Source organism: Nannospalax galili, unplaced genomic scaffold (assembly GCF_000622305.1).
Source record: "Nannospalax galili isolate Female #2095 unplaced genomic scaffold, S.galili_v1.0 scaffold620, whole genome shotgun sequence".
NCBI lineage: Eukaryota > Metazoa > Chordata > Mammalia > Rodentia > Spalacidae > Nannospalax > Nannospalax galili.
Window position 1 is genome coordinate 136,912 of NW_008346824.1, and position 18,691 is coordinate 155,602.

The window sequence follows — 18,691 nt, forward strand, 5'->3', positions numbered from 1 at the left end:
CCAGTCTGATGTGTGGATCCTTTTTTAATGTAGAACAAGTCAGGAGAGGTGGGTTTTTTTGTTGTTGATTTTTGTTTTGTTTTGTCTTTTTGAGATACGGTGTCCCCTGTAGCTTGGAACATGCTATGTAGACCAGGCTGGCCATTAACCTGCCTCTGTCTCCTGAGTGCTCAAGGAGAGGGATATTTTGTGCAATACTCAGTTATTATATTTCTTTTACTGTATACCATCCAATATTCATTTTACAATCTAAAGGCAAGTAAGAACAATAAAACAAAAGTAAAGGCACAATTTATTGATTGTGTTGGTGCTATGTGCACACCCATGGTCATATGGCCAGCTGCCATCCATCATATCCTGTGTGCCTGACACTCGGAGCAACACTCTGTTCCTGTTCAATCTTTACAATAGTTTGGTGAAGAAAGTAGCATTCTCTTTGTTTACAACAAGGATAGTGAGATTGATATTAAGTAATTTGGTTAGATTACATAGTACATTCACCTGCCTCCATGCTCTGTTAGGCGCTTAATAAGTTACTTGATTTTTTTTCCTAACCACTTTTAATGAGATAAAAGATCCCCCATTGGTGGCACGTGCCCATTATCCCAGCTCTCAGAAGGCAGAAGCTGGAAGATTGCTAGTTCAAAGTGTTTCTTAACTGGATTCATTTAACATAATTTTGCATAAAAATCAAAACTGGCATTCTATATTCCTTTCATTTTAAAATGATAGAGAATTTTTTTAATTTTTTGTTTTTTCTCTTTAAAATCATTCCAAAGAAAGGCAATTTTTAAAAAATTTTATTTAGTTTATGTGTATGCGTGTATTGCCTGCATGTAGGTAAGTTCACCTGTGTTGTACAGTGCCCACGGAGGACAGAAGAGGCTGTTGTATCCCCTGGAACTGGACTTACAGACAGTTGTTAGCTACGATGTGGGTGCTAGGATTCAAACCCAGGTCTTCTGCAAGAATAGTCAGTGTTCTTAACTACCTAGCCATCTCTCCAGCCCCCAAAGAGTCAATTTTTAACACATTTTTCCAGAAATAACTTGAAGCAGGTTACATAAAATATGAAGTTTGAGGAGGGGAAAATAGGAAAAAGAAATCAAGGACCAAAGGGTTTGCCAACATGGGGCCAACTTTGGTGAAATAATGAAGGGTTCCATTAACTCTGTTCTTTTTTTTTTTTCTTTCTGGAAATCCTAAGGAGTTTATTGGGCTTACTAACAAGGTGTGGGGGTTTATTTACAGAAGAGTGCCTCCCATTTATAGCTCCTGCTGCACTGGAAAGTCTTAATTGAATCAAGCCAGCTCTCTATCAGGCCTTGAGGGGTGGTACTGGGAGGATGTTAAGGTGTGGTCACTGTTCTCAAGGATTAAGATCTAGTGGAGAAGCCAGAGAAACAAATGAAACATAGCTGGTTCTAGAGAAAGAGTGCTGATCTGCCTGAAATTTGCTGAACTATTGGTGTCTGATGTATATGCTACATGGTGAGCAAATGCCAACTGATGATTACAGTTTTATTTTTCTCTTCAGCTAAGATGGAATTTGAATGAATAGTATATACATAGGTTTACACTAAATACCATGATATGAGGAAGGGACAATAATACCTATCAGCTGAGCCATGTAGTAGTAAGAATAGTTAGAGGTAAATGTGTATCTTGAAGTAATTAATGAGTATCTTCAGTATGCTAGCAGCTGTGCAAACAGAAGCAATAGCAAGCAAAGTAGGTGGAGGCTCCACTTTACAAAGCTCTATAATGTACCCTCCTCAGCTGGAGTTTCTCCTAAACCTAGAACACAAGATGATTTGAATGGCATTTCTCATTATCCCTGAGATAGCTCTTTGCTAGTATTAGTGTATGTACATAGGAAAGAAGTTTAATTTGTTATGCAGTCTGACTCTTAACATGTCAAATAACAGAGCAGTTGTAGGGAAGTAAAATTAAATCACAGTATATATTGAATGAGATTTCAAAGGGGTGTTGCTAAATTCTGAAGTGACTATGCTTATTATTCATTATTACTTATTATTTGTTACTCTGAACAAAGGCTTCCCTCTGTTTAGACTGTTACTGTTCTCATTTTACTGGTGTGTCTGGACATTGCTCTTCTTAGCAGTTTAGATAATGGAGCCAGTAGAGTGAGCAGCATCTTTACCTGTGTTATAATTGTATGCATGTGAGAGCTGTAAAAAAATTCCCAGGCTGGGTGTGGTGGCATATACCTTTAATCCCAGCACTGAGCCCTCAGGAGGCAGAGGCAGGTGGATCTCTGTGAGTTCAAGGCCAGCCTGGTCTACAGTGAGTTCCAGGACAGCTGGGGCTGCAGGGAGACCCTGTCTCAAAAAGACCAAAAAAAAAAAAAAAAAAAAAAATCTCAGTGGGTTAGTTGTTTTCACACTATAGTTAGGACGAGAAATCATTTACTTTGGACACATCTCCACTAGCAGTATAGGAAGAACTGATGAATCAGTGAGGCTCATTAAAAAGTTATCCAAAGAATCTAGGTTAAAAAAGATGAGGGTTTTTGTTTGTTTTTGAAACTCTTGGAAGAGATACAGAAATAAGGATGGCTTTTGTTATACATGTTAGAACTGGGTTTAGGACTTGCCAAGCAGAATTGATGAATTAGAAATTGGAGATGTTGAACTGGAGTTCAGAGGAGAAATTATGGTACTGAGCCCTCCTGGTCAGCTTTGCAGGTATCTGTAGAGCCTACCAAGTTACCTGCTACAGCTCAGAGAGCACTTGGTGGGCAAAAAGATCCATTTTAACAGTGGGACTAGAACAGGACCCAACTTGATTCATCGTTACTACTTGTAAATGGTCTACATCAAGGAAGGAAAACCATGAGGTCTGTCTTCCCAAGTACTTACATATTTCTGAGTAAGAGAACAGCGGTGCAAAGTACTCACATGGTTGGAAAATAGAAGAGATAGAACTGTTAAAATACCTTCAAGACTGGTGACAGCATCCAGATGGGTATGTAGGAGACTTGAAGCTTCTGGGAGGCTTTCCAAGCTGCAGGCATGGAATGTCTGATAGCTGTCTTCATTCCTTGTTCAGCCAGGCTTGAATTAAACCTCTAACTTTGTATATTGGAATATACAGTGTAGCTGCTTTCTTTTCTTAGAGAACCATGATTATTAGATGTTCTCCCAGTGTCCTGTATTTTCTTATCACACTTGCATTTTTTTTTTTTAATTGGTCTTTTTGAGACAGGGTCTCCCTGTAGCCGCAGCTGTCCTGGAACTCACTGTGTAGACCAGGCTGGCCTTGAACTCATAGAGATCTGCCCGCCTCTGCCTCCCAAGTGCTGGGATTAAAGGGGTGTGCCACCACGCCCTGCTCACACTTGCATTTTTTAATATTACTATCTGTATTCCTATCAAACTATAAATTGTACAAATGTTGACTGTGTAATCAGCACTTTGTCCTAAACACCTGGCATAGTCTTTGTTTACTTAATAGATTTGAGGTAGAAAAGACCACATGGAGGGAGACTTTCATCAGTAAATTCAGATGTCTTTGAAGTGGTTCAGAAGGACATGGACTGGTTGGACATACTGATAGAATTAAGTGATTGGGAACACAGAAGTGTGGTTGGAGGTAGACTTGTAATTCCAAGGCTTCAGAGGAGTCATTTACTAGTGGAAGTTCAGAGCAGTTGGTTCGTACTGTGCCAACAGGTTTGCGGAAGTGCATTAGCTAGAGCACCGAAGGGAAGAGAGTTTCCCTGGACAAGTGGTTGAATTACAGTGCAAAAGAGTGAACGCCCTTGGAGATGAGTGACTGGAAAGTGGTAGAGAAGGTATTTACTTGATCAGCAAATTCTTCCACAAACTTTAATGCACTGTAAACACTTATAAAATTAGTTCCCAAACTAATAACATCATAGAACCAGAATTGACAGCCTCTATTATTTTATAGAAAAATTAAAAATACAGGGCAGCATTTTTTCTTTTTAAATTAGCTTGAAAATCCAACTTTCTATTGGTATTGACTTTTGCTTTTTATTAAAATGCTAGATATTATTCATGTTAATAGTCTAAATACCTCTAGAAAAATAGAAAAATTGGGGCTGGAAAGATGGTTCAGTACTTAAGAGCACTGGCTGTTCTTGCAGAGGACCCAGGTTTGATTCCCAGCACCTACATGCCAGCTAACTACCAGCTGTAACTCCAGTTCCAGGGGATCCAATGTCTTCTTCTAGCTCTGCGGTCATTGCATGACATGAGTATACTTACGTGCATGCAGGCAATACACTCATACATATAAAATAAATATAATAAAATATTTTCTAAATAAGGTTAGGCCAGGCACACACCTTTAATCCCAGCAGAGGCAGAGGCAGGCAAGTCTCTGAGATTGAGGCCAGCCTGGTCTACATAGCAAGTTCCAGGCCAGCTGGGACTTCAGGGAGACCCAGTCTTATAAAATAATTAAAATAAAATAATTAAATTAATAAAATAAAAAATTTAAAGTTTAAAATTTTTGAATTTTAATTTTTGAGATTTTTCACACATGCCTATATTGTGTGTTGAACATTTTCCCCATCTGTAGGCCTATTTTTTTCTCCTAGATAATTTCACTTCAACTTTCATTTAATATATGCATACATGATTTTATGTGACTGTATAAAACCTAAAAAGCACAAATGAAAGGAAACATGCAGTATTTGTCTGAGGCTGTCTGAATTCACTTAATAGGATTATCTTCAGTGGCGTCCATTTCCACAGTGGCATCTCACTCCCCGTTGTGGCTGAAAAAAGAGTACATTGTCTTTATATACTTCATTTTCCTTCTCCACTCCTCTGCTGCTGAACACCTAGGCTGGCTCCTTAGCTGTTGTGAATAGTGCTACACTAAACATTGATGTACAAGAATCTCTGTTCTGTGTTGACCTCGGGAGTCATACAGCTGGGCCGTGTGGCAGATCTGTCTAGTTTTTTGAGAAACCTCCATACTGATATCCATAAAGACTGGATTAGCTTACATTCTCACCAGCAGGGTATGAGGGCTCCCTTGTGTCCACATCCTTGCCTTGCCACCCTTGTCTTGTTGTCGTTTGTTTTCTTAATGACTACCATGCTGACTGGAGTAACTTTTCATTAGCATTTCTTTGTTGGGTAGTGAGTTTGAACAGTTTTCATGTTTATCGACCATTCGTATTTCATCTTTTTTGAACTTTCTGTTTATTTCATGAGCCTATTATTAACTTGGTGTTTTCTTATTTAATTTCTTGAGTTCTTTGTATAATCTAGATAGTAATCCTGTGTCATATGTATACTTGGCAAAGATTTCCTCCCATTCTGTGGATTGTCTTCTTACTCATGCTATGTGTGCTTTGCTGTACAGAAGGATTTTTAATTTCATAAGGTCCTGTTTGTTGGTTGTTGGCCTTATTTCCTGAGCAACTTGGGTCTTATTCAGAAAGCCCTTGCCTATGCACCATATCTTGAAGTGTTTCCCTTAGTTTTTCCTCTGACAAGTTTCAGAAAAACTTTTAACCTTGTGTTAGCTCACCTCATCAGTTTTATTTTTAAATCTCCTTTATGAAATTTAAAACTCTGAGAACATTGAAATTATTATATCGGATCAAGGGCTATTACTCCCCAAATACAAGAAAGTCAGACTACTAAATAACAAAAAAACAGACCTTTTTAAAAATGAGCAAAGTACTTCAGTAGACAATGCTTAAAAGAAGACATGCAGAAATCAGTAGTTACATGGAAAGTACTCAACTGTGTAATCACCAGAAAGAAGTAAAACTACAGTAAGATGTTATTGAACCACCTCTTAGATTGACTGTTACCACAGAGGTGAAAGATGACCAGTATCAGGGATGCACAGAAGGTAGCCCTTACACACTGTTTACGTGGAGGGTGACACACAGGTGAGAGTTCTCATAAGACTATAGATATGATTGCCATGTGGTCCAGCAATCTGGGCATAGCCCAAAAGAATTGAAGTCAGTGTGTAGAAGACATGTCTGCTTTCCCTTTTTCCTACAGTGTTCATTACACAGTAACCAGGATACAGAAACAGCTCAAGTGTCCATCGACATAATAATTGGTTTTAAACATGTGGTATATATGCACAGCGAAATACTATTAATCTTTAAAAAAAAAAATACAGGGATTTCTCACACTTGTTTCAATGTGGGTAAATCTAGAGGACATTGTGTTCCGTGGCAAAAGCCCAAAAGACAAATACTACATGACTTCATTCAGTTACATAGGAGACATAAGTTCTGATGTTCTGTTGTACAACATGGTGATCATAGTAATTGTATATATTTCTAAGTAGCTAAAAGCAAGGATTTGGGGCTGGTGAGATGGCTCGGGAGGTAATGGTGCTTGCTGACAAGCCAGATGATCTGAGTTTGATCTCCACAACTCACTTGGCAGAAGATGAGAACTGACTCCCATGACTGTCCTCTGACTTCCACACATGCACCATGATACAAGTGTGTGTGCACACATACAATAAATAAATGCAAAAGAGGTTTTTTAAAAAAATAAATAAATAAAAGACAAGGTTTTAAATGTTCTTACCATAAAGAAACTAATGGAAGTGTTGGATATGCTGATTTGCTGTTGATCTTTCCACAATGTATACAGGCACCAAAACATTACATTGTACCCGATAAGTGAATAAAAATAACAATTTAAAATAAAAAATAAAACATTTTACAGTCTGAGAGTATTGCTTTAAATACTTAGAGCAAAACCCCAAAATTAATTTTCTAAATTGTTTTACAATCTGAAATCAAGTTTCTTAGTAAAAATCAATATATTTTTGACTAAGAAGTGATGAAAGAAAACAATTATTATTTCAGATGAAGATCGTCTTTCTAGAAGAAAAAGCATTGTGGACACTGTATCTATTCAGGTGGACATCTTACCCCACAACATGCCTTCCGATGACGTGGTAAGTCATCACTAGAAGCTCATGCTGAAGTGCTGTCTTAAGATAGTCACCATTTCAGAGAAAATTTTCTCGCCATACTTACAAATGGGAAAAACTACAAGTCTAAATTAGCTTCAGGTCAACTAAATTTTTAGTAGAAATTTATTTAGCTTAATTTTAGTGAATTTATTTCAGCTGATTATAAAGATACATAAAGTTAATGTATGTTATATTATTAGATTTTTTTGCATTGGAATTCGGTGTAACAAAAACTACAAAACAGAAGCAAAGATATTTATTTTCATGTAAGTATGAGATGTTATACAAAACCTCTTATTAAGTTGGTAAGCTCTCTAGATCCTGTTTTTTTAATTTATGAAGCATAGATGGTGAGAATAAATAAATTGGTTTCATACCTCCTGTGAAGCCAAATGCTCACTTCCTTTAGAAAGTGTCAAGCTTCATATGTAATTGTGTATCGTTTAGATACTAGGTGTAAGGAACGTAGCTGAAGCCATCTCTCAGTTGCTCTTTGCACTGTGGCTGCCATATGCTTGATGCTCTCCTCCTGTTCCGTAGGGGACAGGAGAGTGCCCCACTAAAATACACAAGAAAGGGCAGCCAGGATTCTCAGGATTCATACAACATATTTTAATAGCCATGTAAAAATGCCATGGTTCCAGCATGTCCAGTCAGCCTCCTCTTCATGATTTATACATTACTTTCCTATTTCTCATTGGTACAGCATAAATAATTAAAAAGAAACTAATAATCAGAATTCATTCTTTCTTGCCCCACTCCAGCCCATCCTCAGTTTTCAGTCCCCATCAGTTCATTTGTAATCACTTAGTGGTCATGAAATAACCAACCAACTTTGGTTTTCTTTGCAATTCAACTCTCTATTATACAGAACTAATGCTCTTCTAAAGAAATTGCTAGCAGACATCAAGAGTGAAGAGGGTTGAGGAGATAGCTCAATGGATAAAGTGCTTGTACAGCATGAGGACCTCAGTTCAGAACCCCAGCACCCACAAAAAAAGCCAGGTGCTGGGACACGAAGACATGCAGATTCTGATACTCACTGCCTAGCTACTCTAGTCAAAATGACAAACTCATTCAGTGAGAGACCTTGTCTCAAAAAATGAGTGGGGCTAGGGACATGATTAAGTGGATAAAGCACTTGCTTGGGATGCATGATGACCAGAGTTGGCATCTCCAGCACTCCATAAAGACAGGTGTGGCTCCTGTCTGTAACCCCAGCCAGCATTCAGGAGGCAGGGTCAGGAGATGCCAGGCAAGCTGGCTAGCTAGACTAGGTGGTGTTGGTGAACTTAGGGCTCAGCATGAGGTTCTACTTGATATATAAGGCGGAGAGTGACTGAAGAAGACACCTGACATCAACTTTGGTCTTCCCAATGCACACACATCAGCACATATGTGCTCCCCTCCCCACGGGAATATGCATATGCATACAAAACAGAGAGAGAGAAAAACAATTAAAGAAGACATCCTAACATTCACTTTTGGCCTTCACGTGTGCCTGTATGGATAAGGGTACGTGCACGCACACGTGTGCGCGCACACACACACACACACACACACACACACGCACACACGAGACATCATTCTGAAACTCTGAGCACTAAGTCCAGCTAAGTTTCTTACCAATTAAAGCTTAATAAAAGCCACTGTCCCTAAATCACCTTTCTTCAAAACCATCTTAATGTATGCACTTCTTACGAGTAAAGAGAGTATCTTGCTAACTCTTTTAGTGATGACGAGTTTGCTCTTGGCCCCTTAGGAAGGAGATTTGCTCAGAGCCTTGGCTTCTAGGCTTCATTTCATCAGAAGTGCAAAATATTTTGGTGATTGTATTTTCCTTTCTCCTTTTGCTTTTTATTTGCTTCAGAAACACGTATTTGGCACTTGCGACTGCTGTAAAGAGTCAGTCTGTTCTGATGATGAACTGAAAAACATTTGTGTGAAGACAGTGTACGGGGTTCTTGAAGTGAATTTTACAGTTAAAGTCCGTTAATACATTAACTTCCCAAGGGTTCTGCTTCCTGTTGGCTGTAAATCCTAAGTCCCATATGTCACATACTGAACCTCTGAATGTGTGATTTCTTGTCATTTTTACTTGAGCACATTGGGGTTTCAACCTCAGTGATCATTATGGAATCTGCTTTTGTATATCAGAAATCATTGTTTGAAATCTTCTAGGCAAAAATAAGTAGTTTCATAGCAAGGACAGAAGAAATTCACTACAGTTAGCTAGTCTCCAGTTACTGGTAAATATGTGTTCAAGTATTAATCAGTAAAAATTAATATAACAAGAGTGCTGACCTAACTTCTCCCATGTTATTTTTCCTGTACTACATATAGTTATTTCTTAAAAACATGAAACTATTAACCAAGTAAGGACAGTGAATTTGTTTCTTTCTTTCTTTTTTTCTTTTTTTTTTCTTATTATTAAAATGCTAGTGCTAGATTGCTTCTAATCATTAGCCAGAGCCTAATCTTGTATGTCTGCTCCAAATGTCTAAAAGAACGCAACTGAAGATTCCCAAGTTTAATCTGACTTCAACTAGAAATGTGGCCCTTGGTAGCAAAGCTGGGGTAGTGGAACTCTGGCTGCTTGACTTCCAGCTAAAGCCTTTGTATTACAGAGACATTAAGGTGCAGAACACAAAATCTGGCTTTCATTAGTCTCGCTGCCTTAGACTTAGCAAAAGAAGCTCATGAGCTAAAATTAGGGATAACCAAAGTGCTAGGCATGTACTTGTGTATTGTTGCTTAATTCTTATTCAGAGATACTATAGTAACTGGATTTATACTTCCTGTAAGATTGTTTTGGTACCTCAAAAAGTATCATTGCCCATTATTTCAAAACAAGAAATATTTGAGAAGTCACGTTATAAAATCTTGATACATGGCATTAGAAGATCCAGAATAGGCTTGTTTTAAGGTGAACATTTCCCAAAGTAGTGATTCTTTAAAGATTTGCTTTTGTTTTTATGTATGTAAGTATTTTGCCTACATGTATGCCATGTGTATCCAGTGCCTACATAAACCAGAAGAGGGCATTGGATCCCCTAGAACTGAGTTACAAATGGTCGTTAGCCACCATGTGGGTGCTGGGAACTGAACCCAGGTCCTCTGTAAGAGAAGCAAGTGCCCTTAGCTGCTGAGTCATCTCTGTAGCCCATGATTTTTATTTTTAAACCATTTAAATTTTTAGGATATTTTGTGCTTGATTTGTACACTGGCCAAAATTATAGAGGCTGTTTAGTTATTAGTTCTTATTTATCAAAATGTATAACTAAAAATGTATCTGTAATCTCAGCTTTGACTGCTTCAGAGCATCGTTCACTTACAGAGAACACAGTTCAGTCCCCAGGCATCTTGTTGCCCATCACAGGCTATGTGTCTAATTCAAGCTTGCAGAGCTACTACTGACTCTGCCAGGCTGATACTCATGTGTTCTTCTGTGCAGGAGCCACTGAAATATGCCCTTGTTATGTCCAGTGAGAACATGCAGAGCGTTTGCTGATGGGTATATAATCACAGATCAGGCCAACAGAAAAAGGAAAAATGGTTGCAAAAATATTTAGATGACCTGTAAGTTGGTAAAAGTATTAATTGAACTTTTCTTAACTCTTCATTTTCCCTAAAATCTCTGCAGGTTAGCAACACTGAAGAAATCACCTTTGAAGCACTGAAGAAAGCGATTGGTAAGATGTGGGTACTTGTTAGGTTTCTAGTAACTCTTCTCTGCCTTGGTGCTCTTAGATGACAGAGTTAGTGGAGGCAACATGGGAAAAAATGGAGGAAAGGAAAATACTGTTGCTTTCTATATAAATAGATTATTTAAATACATTGTTTAAGCTTTTTTAATTGTCTCATATATGCGTGTGTGTATATGCATGTGTGTATATATGTGTGTATATATGCGTGTGTGTATATAAAATGTATATATATTTACTCTCTAACAAACTTTGGCCAGATCATTGATCACTTCAATTTAGCAAATATTAGTTCCTCATATACAATGCCATAGTATTCACAAAAGAGTTATTCTAGAAAGTCCTGATAGTCTATTGATTCCTAGGAAGTTATTATTTTCTCAGATGGGTGGATTGTGCTGATAGTCTCTTGATTTCTAGGTAGTTACTATTTTCTTGGATGGATGGATGGATGGATGGATGGATGGATGGATTTTTTAATTTTAAAAAGATGTGCTTTCTAGTCTTAAATGTGAATCATTTTTAAAATGTTTTATACTTTGCTTTTTTCCTTCTAAAAGTAGCCCTTTAAATCACCCTGGTTGGGTTCATAGCTCATTCCTTAGGTCCTGGTTTTATGAAGCACTGCTCTCTTTGATGGGTCCTTATTCCCACCTAGACACCAATGGAATGGAAGAACAGGAGAAGGAAAAGAGACGGCTTGTGATAGAGAAGTTCCAGAAAGCACCTTTTGAAGAAATAGCAGCACAGTGTGAATCCAAAGTGAGTGAGGAGATAAAGAGGTGGGTGGGGAGTGGCCTGGAGCTCCTTCCATCACTGGTTGGAAAGACCCAAGCACATCAGAGCACAGCAGTGGCAACCTCTGAGGATGAAGATGTTACATGGTGAAGCTGATGGCAGTGGTGGATTCTAAAATGGGTGCTGATGAGTGTCATTACTTTAGTGCTTTTTTTTTTTAGATTTTTAAGAAGTTTTATATATTTTTTTAAATAGTCATTATTTTTATTTTATGTGGATGAGTGTATTGCCTGCACATTTATGTGAGTGCACCCATGTCATGAAGTGCCCCTGAGGTCAGAAGAGGGCTTCAAATTCTCCTGGAACTGGAGTTAAGGATGTTTGTAGCCACCATGTGGGTGCTGAAAATCAAATCCGGGTCTTCTGCAAGAGCAGTCAGTGCCCTTAACTGCTGAGCCATCTCTCCAGCCCCAAGTTTTATATGTTTTTGAGTTTCTGTATACTTTATATAATACATCTTAATCAAATTTAGACCCCTTCCCTGCCCCTCATACCACCCCCCCACCACCACCAAATTTCAGGCATTCTGTCATACCTGTTAAGTCCTTTCTGGTCAAGTGTTTGTATCCAAATGTCTTTAGGTACAAATTCATCCACTGGAATCTAGCCAACCTCTATCTAGAGTCACTCCCTTAAAGAAGATTTATTCTCCTTCACCCTGCAGTAATCATTTGCTAATAGTTCCTTGGCTAGGGTTGGGGCCTGCTACCCGTTTCCCCCAGTGTATGCTAGGTTTTTGTCTGAGTCAGCATAGGTCTTGTAAATGCTGTCACCATTGTTGCAAGTTCATGAGCAAATTCCCAGAGGCCTGAAAGCCTCTGCTTCCTTATGTTCATACGGCAACCCTATCTCTTAGAATCTTTCTGCCCTTTCTTCTGCAATGGTCCTTGAGCCGTGGGTGGGTGAGTGAGGTTTAGTATAGGAGTCCTATCCAGGGACATGCACACTACAGTCTCTTATTCTCTAGAACTTAGCCAGTTGTGGCCTTCTGTGTGTATTGTTTCATTGATAAGAGTTGAGGGATGCATTAGTATTCTCTCTACCCCCTGTTCTGCTATGTTCTATGAGCCTTAGGTGCAGAGGTTCCAGAGAACACCAATTAGACACATGTTGATGCTGTTCCGCAGTGGTTTTCCATGATATTGGCTATGGGTATTGTGTTTATCTTTCAGTTTATAGCTGTAAGTGTAGGAAAAGGGAAAAAGAAGCGTCTGTTAAATTCCAACAGATATGACAGATGAAAACTTGAAAATAGTATTTATTTCACACTAATAGTTAACAGCTGTGCTTTGTCCTTTACATTTTTATTATTGGGTATTTGGAAAACAATAAATCTGAATTTTTTTTTTTTTCCTTTGCAGGCAAATTTGCTTCATGATAGACTTGCTCAAATATTGGAGCTCACCATACGGTAAGGTTTCTGTTAGCTACCACAGCAGTAACAATAGAGAAACCAGTAGACCCTGTACTTGACTGGGCATGTTTAAATTACTGTTTTGCACTGAGGACAAACAGGATCAGACCAGCGGCCCCTGTCTCAGTGCCAGGCGGAGTTTGAGCATTTCCTGTCCAGTCGTCCCCTAACTTTCCTAGCTTCCTTCAGATCATTTTTTTCATGATGGCCCCCTAAGAACCCCTGTGCAATGTGGAAGACCCATAATCTAATGTTATGTTTAATTAGGAAATCATTTGTATTCGACCATTTCTGACTCACTGAAATTGTACTTTTAAAAATGATTTTTCCCAGGGCAGGAGTGCTACCCCAGTGTGGCTGGGCCATTTGGATCATTGGCTATCCTTGAGTTTTCTTAGACCATATCCATTCAAGTCCTGTTATGAAGCAGCTGTAAAGTGAGCAGAGTATAAACAGTGCCAGGTGACCAGTTACTGGTATTTTACATAAGGTTCTCGTACCACCAAGGAGAAGTACAGGAAAATGCATGCTTCCACTAGAGACATTTGTTTAGTCTGTTTCCTTTCCTGTGCTGATTGGATTTTCACTGTAGTTCTCTGCTTTTTCTAATTGCAAACATTAACATTCCTCTTTTTGGGGTATTAAAGCATAGCACTCAAGATAATGGAAATTCGGAAAGGATATGGAAGATTTGACTAGCATCCATTAACTTGAATGGTCAAATAATACAGAAGAGGTTTCTGGGGCTGGAGAGATGGCTCAGAGGTTAAGAGTCAGTACTGCTTTTGCAGAGGACCAGAGTTCAGCTCCCAGCACTCACATAGAGTGGCTCACAAGCACCTATAACTCTAGTTCCAAGGAATCTGATGCCTTCTGTTCTCCACAGGAACCGGCACTCAGGTGCACATACATATACACAGACGTTCATGAATACATTTGACTAAAACTAAAAGTTTTTATAGAGGGGAGAGGCCCCTTGTGAGGCTAGCCAGTCTCCTCATTGCCACTTACTCATTTGCATGTCTCGTGACTCATAACTGTGCTCTGATCTCTGTCTTTAAAGATTAGTGTGACTCATTCTCAAACTTGCTTGAATGACAGTATCCATTGTCTTTATCATGCTATGATGTGTGTGTGTGTGGGAGAGAGAGAGAGAGAGAGAGAGAGAGAGAGATTTTTATCAGACAGCACACTTAAGATCTGCATTTCACTCTGAAAATGATCTCTTAATAAAACATTAAAGGAGTATGAATATTGGTACACTTGGCAAAATTATTTGCTAAAACAGTATATCACAAAAGTATAAAAACCACCTAAACAATTTCATTGAGGAGAGTTTAAAATTTAGGATAATTATATGAAGTTAATATATGTGCATATTATCAATCAGCAAAAATATTCATAACCATAGAATACCAATAAACACAGACAATGAAATAAATGTAAGTCTGAATTATTCTTAATAATACTTCTATAAAGAAAATTCATGCTTTTTTTTTTCACTGTGTGGGTGTGTGTGTGGGGTGGGGGTGTCTGCCTGTGTCTGGGGTCACGGTCACGACCTACATGTGGAGGACTAGGAACAGCTTGCAGGAGCTGGTTCTCTCCTTCTACCATGTGAGCTCCTCAAATCAAAGTCAAGTCATCAAGCTTGGCAGCAAGACCTCTTCCCACTGAGCCCTCTTGTGGACCCTCATACCTTGTTCTTAAGTTGGAAATTAATATCATAAAGACATCAGCTCTTTGCAGATTAATCCATAACTTTAATCAATATATTCACAGAACTTATTTATATTTGAATAAATGCTAAGGGCAGTTTGAAAGAATCTTACATAAGAACAGTCAGGAAAGTGTCTTAGAACTAGCAGAGGCCCTGCCCTGCTTGACAGAGGACAGGGTTGGTCTTTGGCGCTGTTAAGGTTGGGTTTGGGTAGAAATGGGTAGAATGGAGGAGAATTGAGATTTAAAAGTGTCTATGACAAAGGTAAGACTTAAGATTTTTAAGGAAAAGAACAAATGTTGAGTTAGTCTTAGACAACTGCTAAAAATGATTTTTCAGTAAAGGAGGGAGGATTCCTACTTCACCTCTAAGATAGAAAGTCAGCCATTTGTTAGAAAAGTATGTAGAAATAGAAATTATTTAGGGGTTTGTGTGTGATCTCGGGAGTGGTGGTTCACTGTTAACTGGGAGACTAGAAATGGTAAGGAAATTGATTATTCTGAATGTAAGGTTTTTAGACATTTGGCCAAAAAAAAGTTGAAATTAAAGAGTTAGTAAATTTCATATTAATTTCCTAAATTAGTATAACTGAAGGAATATAGACAATAGATTCATGAATTTATGTTTGAAGAAACCAAAATGAATGCTACACAGATGTTTATTACTGGTAATAACTCAGAGACTAAAGATGAAAGAAGGAATGAATTCCCTTTTGCCTTCCAGATTGGCAAGAGTTTTTTAAAATAGAGTGCATTGCCCATTTTCTGGTCAGTACATACCAAGAGTAAAATTGTGAATCCACTTTGATTCAGAAACTCTTATAAGTCTGTTGATCAAGGAAGAACAAAATTATGTATGCATAGAAATAGATTTGTAAGCATCGTTTGTAATAATGAAAGTGAAACATGCTTGTCTAGTAGATTAAGTATCTCAATACAATGAAATACCATGCTGTAAGGAAAACTTAATGAATATGGATTATTTTCTACCTGAAGAACAAAGTAACTCATAAGAATGCTCACTGCTATCCTGTTAGAAAAATACATACACACAGAGAACAGTGTGTAGTTTGGACTTAAAACAGCTGGATACCTCTGGTGTTTTGCCCAGGAAGTCATTCAGCTGGCCAACACTGCATTGATCTCTTCAGTAAGTCATCTTACTTTGCTATTTGCAGGTAGTAGATTGAATGCTCTATGACGTGAACAGCCTTTGCATGCACCTGGTGACAGTTCCATGTTCTTCTTTTACAGCCCTCCACCCAGTCCATCAGGAACACTGACCATTACTTCTGGGCATGCCCAATACCAATCCGTCCCAGTATATGAGATGAAATTTCCAGATCTGTGTGTGTACTAACTGACAGGCATGTGAGGACTTCAGCACTTTAAAGGATTTTAAAGCCTAAAAAACAAGGCCAAGATGGGTTTTCAGTCTTCACAAAATGCTCGTTACCAGGCGTCCCGAAGGTGTGATGGTATTTAGCCTTAACCAGGTGTTGTCATGCCGCATTAGAAGTATGGGAACTGTGATTTAGAACACTTTTGATGGTAGATTTATGCCACATTAATTTGTTCAAGGTTCCTGTTAGCTTTTAAAGTTGAACATGTATTACTCTCACATTATTCCATTGTTAAACAGTGTATTTTACATTTTTCACAAATGTGATTTTGTGTAGAAAAAAAGGATTTAAAGTGTATGCAGTGTCTGTTGTATTTCTTAAACATTACACAACTGCTTCAAAATAGATTGGTTTTCATTTTGGTTATCTGCAAAAGTAAATATCCTCCTAATCCTGGGGTTGCAAACTGCCACGTCTTCTGAACCAGGCTGCAGACACACTGCAGTAGATATCCCTCTGTCTTCTGTGGTCTTGTGTGGCTGGCCGTCCTCAGCATGTTGACAGTAGAACGCGTCCACTGAGTACTGTCACCATCTAGACTCCCACCCAGAGAATCACCATTCCTTGCTGGTTCTTATAATGCTGTGTCTTCTGCTGAGACTTTGAGCACTGGAGAGGCTTAGTGCTTCTCCTGAGCTCCAGACTGCAGTGTTTTCCATGTAATATGTATTAATTTACAGACTGCACTTTGAAAGTATAGTAGTATTTTGCTGTGGCTCTGTAAATCAAATAAAATATATATTTACTATAGAAAAGAAAGACATTTAAAACAGCTGCCTGTTCACCTATGTAGTATCTGAACATTTCAGTGTCTTTTCCATGAATTAATTTACATTTTTATATTGTGTATTGTTTTAAATCTTCATAGTCAAAAAATTTCTCCAGTTGAACTTTTTAATTTGTAAGATTTGAGCCAAAACTTGTATGCATCTCTGTTTAAGATTAGCTATATTGCATTCAAAATGGTACGTGTGTTCTAGCCGTGGTCTGTTAGTGTGAGCTGTGTTTTATTCCAGCCTCTGAGACTGCAGGAGCAGTTGTGCTGAGCATTTTAAAGAACTCTACCACATGGTGAAAATAAACACCCTGTAATTCTTAGAAAATTCTTAGGACAGTTTTATGAAATCACTTTGTAAAGTTGTACCTTTTCGGATTCACTTTCTTTTTTTCTTTTTTCTTTTCTTAACATAAAACAGTATGCATATAAAAAATTATAGCTCAGAATATTTTTGTTTGAAAAAAATGAACTGAAAAATGGGATGTTTTAACTGTTTATGATATTTGGGCACTAATAGTACAGAAGAAAGGTAAAGGGAATGAAAACAGGCAGGCATACTAAAACTGTTTGCATATTTAAACCAAAGTGCAGTGTCTTGGAAAAGGGTACCTTTAAGGACAAGGCCCAGGCTGCTGACTGGGTGTATGGGAACGCCTTGTCTTGTGAGGGCCGGACCAGCCACCACTGAAGAGCAGACATCCTGGTCCAGCGATTGCGTCCCCTGTACCGGGGAAAATGCCACCAGTTAATAAGCCTCGTCTCATGCGTTTTTGTTTCCCATTTTTCTTCTGTATTTTTAAAGAAGGGTATTATTTTTGGACTGCATTTAAAAATCTAAACAGGGACATGCAAAAACAATCATCATCCACTTGGATGTCATTTTATAAATTAACACTGTGTGCTTTTGTATGGAAAAAATATATAATTTAATAGTGTAAGAAAAGATATATATTCACTTGCACTCATGCAGAACACAAACGTTGCTCTGTAAACTTTCTTGTCGCTCACTGATTTAAAGATGCATGTTTTGCATGTAAAAGAAAACCATCGCAATTAATGTTTTATCACACCTTTCTCTTGGTCTTTGTGAGCTGTTGATTTCAGTTTTTGTTAGTTTTTAATCTCAGAAGACTTCGAGATACCTTAGGTCCAGTACACTGAACTGGTCTTGTTGACAAGGATTCCCAAGAAATGCATGTTCCTATCTGAGCCTTCCATGACCACGGGGGATTCCGCCTGGACAGGTGTGCCAGCCGTGCTATGGCCGGTTTAGTTGCTGGAACTTTAGAATTTGCTGAAGTTCATTGCATTGGTATATTTTAGTAGATGTGTGAAACCTGAAATAAATTGTTGATCATTCTCTTTGCTGTATACAATCGTTTATCTTTTTCTGTGACATTGAACAGTTAGCATTTAAACGTTGCTCCTGTGCTGTTTCTGTGGCTGCTTGTAGAGCTTGACTGCACTTTACCTGGCCGTACACATTCATAGTCTCATTTCCTCTTCCCTTTCCCCCTCCCTTTTCCCCTCCCTTCCTTCCTCTCTCCCCCCTTCCCTCTCTCTCTCCCTCCTCCCTTTCCTCTTCCCCCTCCCTCCAGAGCTCGTCATCTTTTAGGGTACTAGCACACTTCACCAGCAGTTTGGCTTCCCACTTCCCAGATGGAATTCATTTGTCTCATTCATGCTGGTATATGTATTAATGTAATAAAGTTTTGTAAATGTAAAAATTCACTGTGCAATCATATGTAAGCAATAAAACAAGTTTAATTTCTTGTATAAGTACGTTTTTATAAATAGCATTATATATATGGAATTAAATTTTTTCAACATTTGCTTTAGTAAAAATCAGGTTACTGTGTGGATTCATCCCCATGTACCTGAGTCATCATGACTTGTCATGACGGGAGCCGCTGACGGG

At 38.3% G+C, this 18,691-nt stretch overlaps 1 protein-coding gene across 2 annotated transcripts in view; it reads left to right on the forward strand.

Annotated features, from left to right (window-relative positions):
* Positions 1–17,230, forward strand: part of Efr3a (EFR3 homolog A) — a 61,530-nt gene extending 44,300 nt beyond the window's left edge. For both annotated transcript variants that reach the window (XM_017800635.2, XM_017800636.2), the window contains exons 18-22: positions 6,848–6,939; positions 10,601–10,649; positions 11,320–11,423; positions 12,821–12,870; positions 15,847–17,230. In XM_017800635.2, the coding sequence (XP_017656124.1) occupies positions 6,848–6,939; positions 10,601–10,649; positions 11,320–11,423; positions 12,821–12,870; positions 15,847–15,952 (401 nt within the window). In that variant the 3' untranslated portion in view covers positions 15,953–17,230. The remainder of the gene's footprint in view (positions 1–6,847; positions 6,940–10,600; positions 10,650–11,319; positions 11,424–12,820; positions 12,871–15,846) is intronic.
* Positions 17,231–18,691: the final 1,461 nt, after the last annotated feature.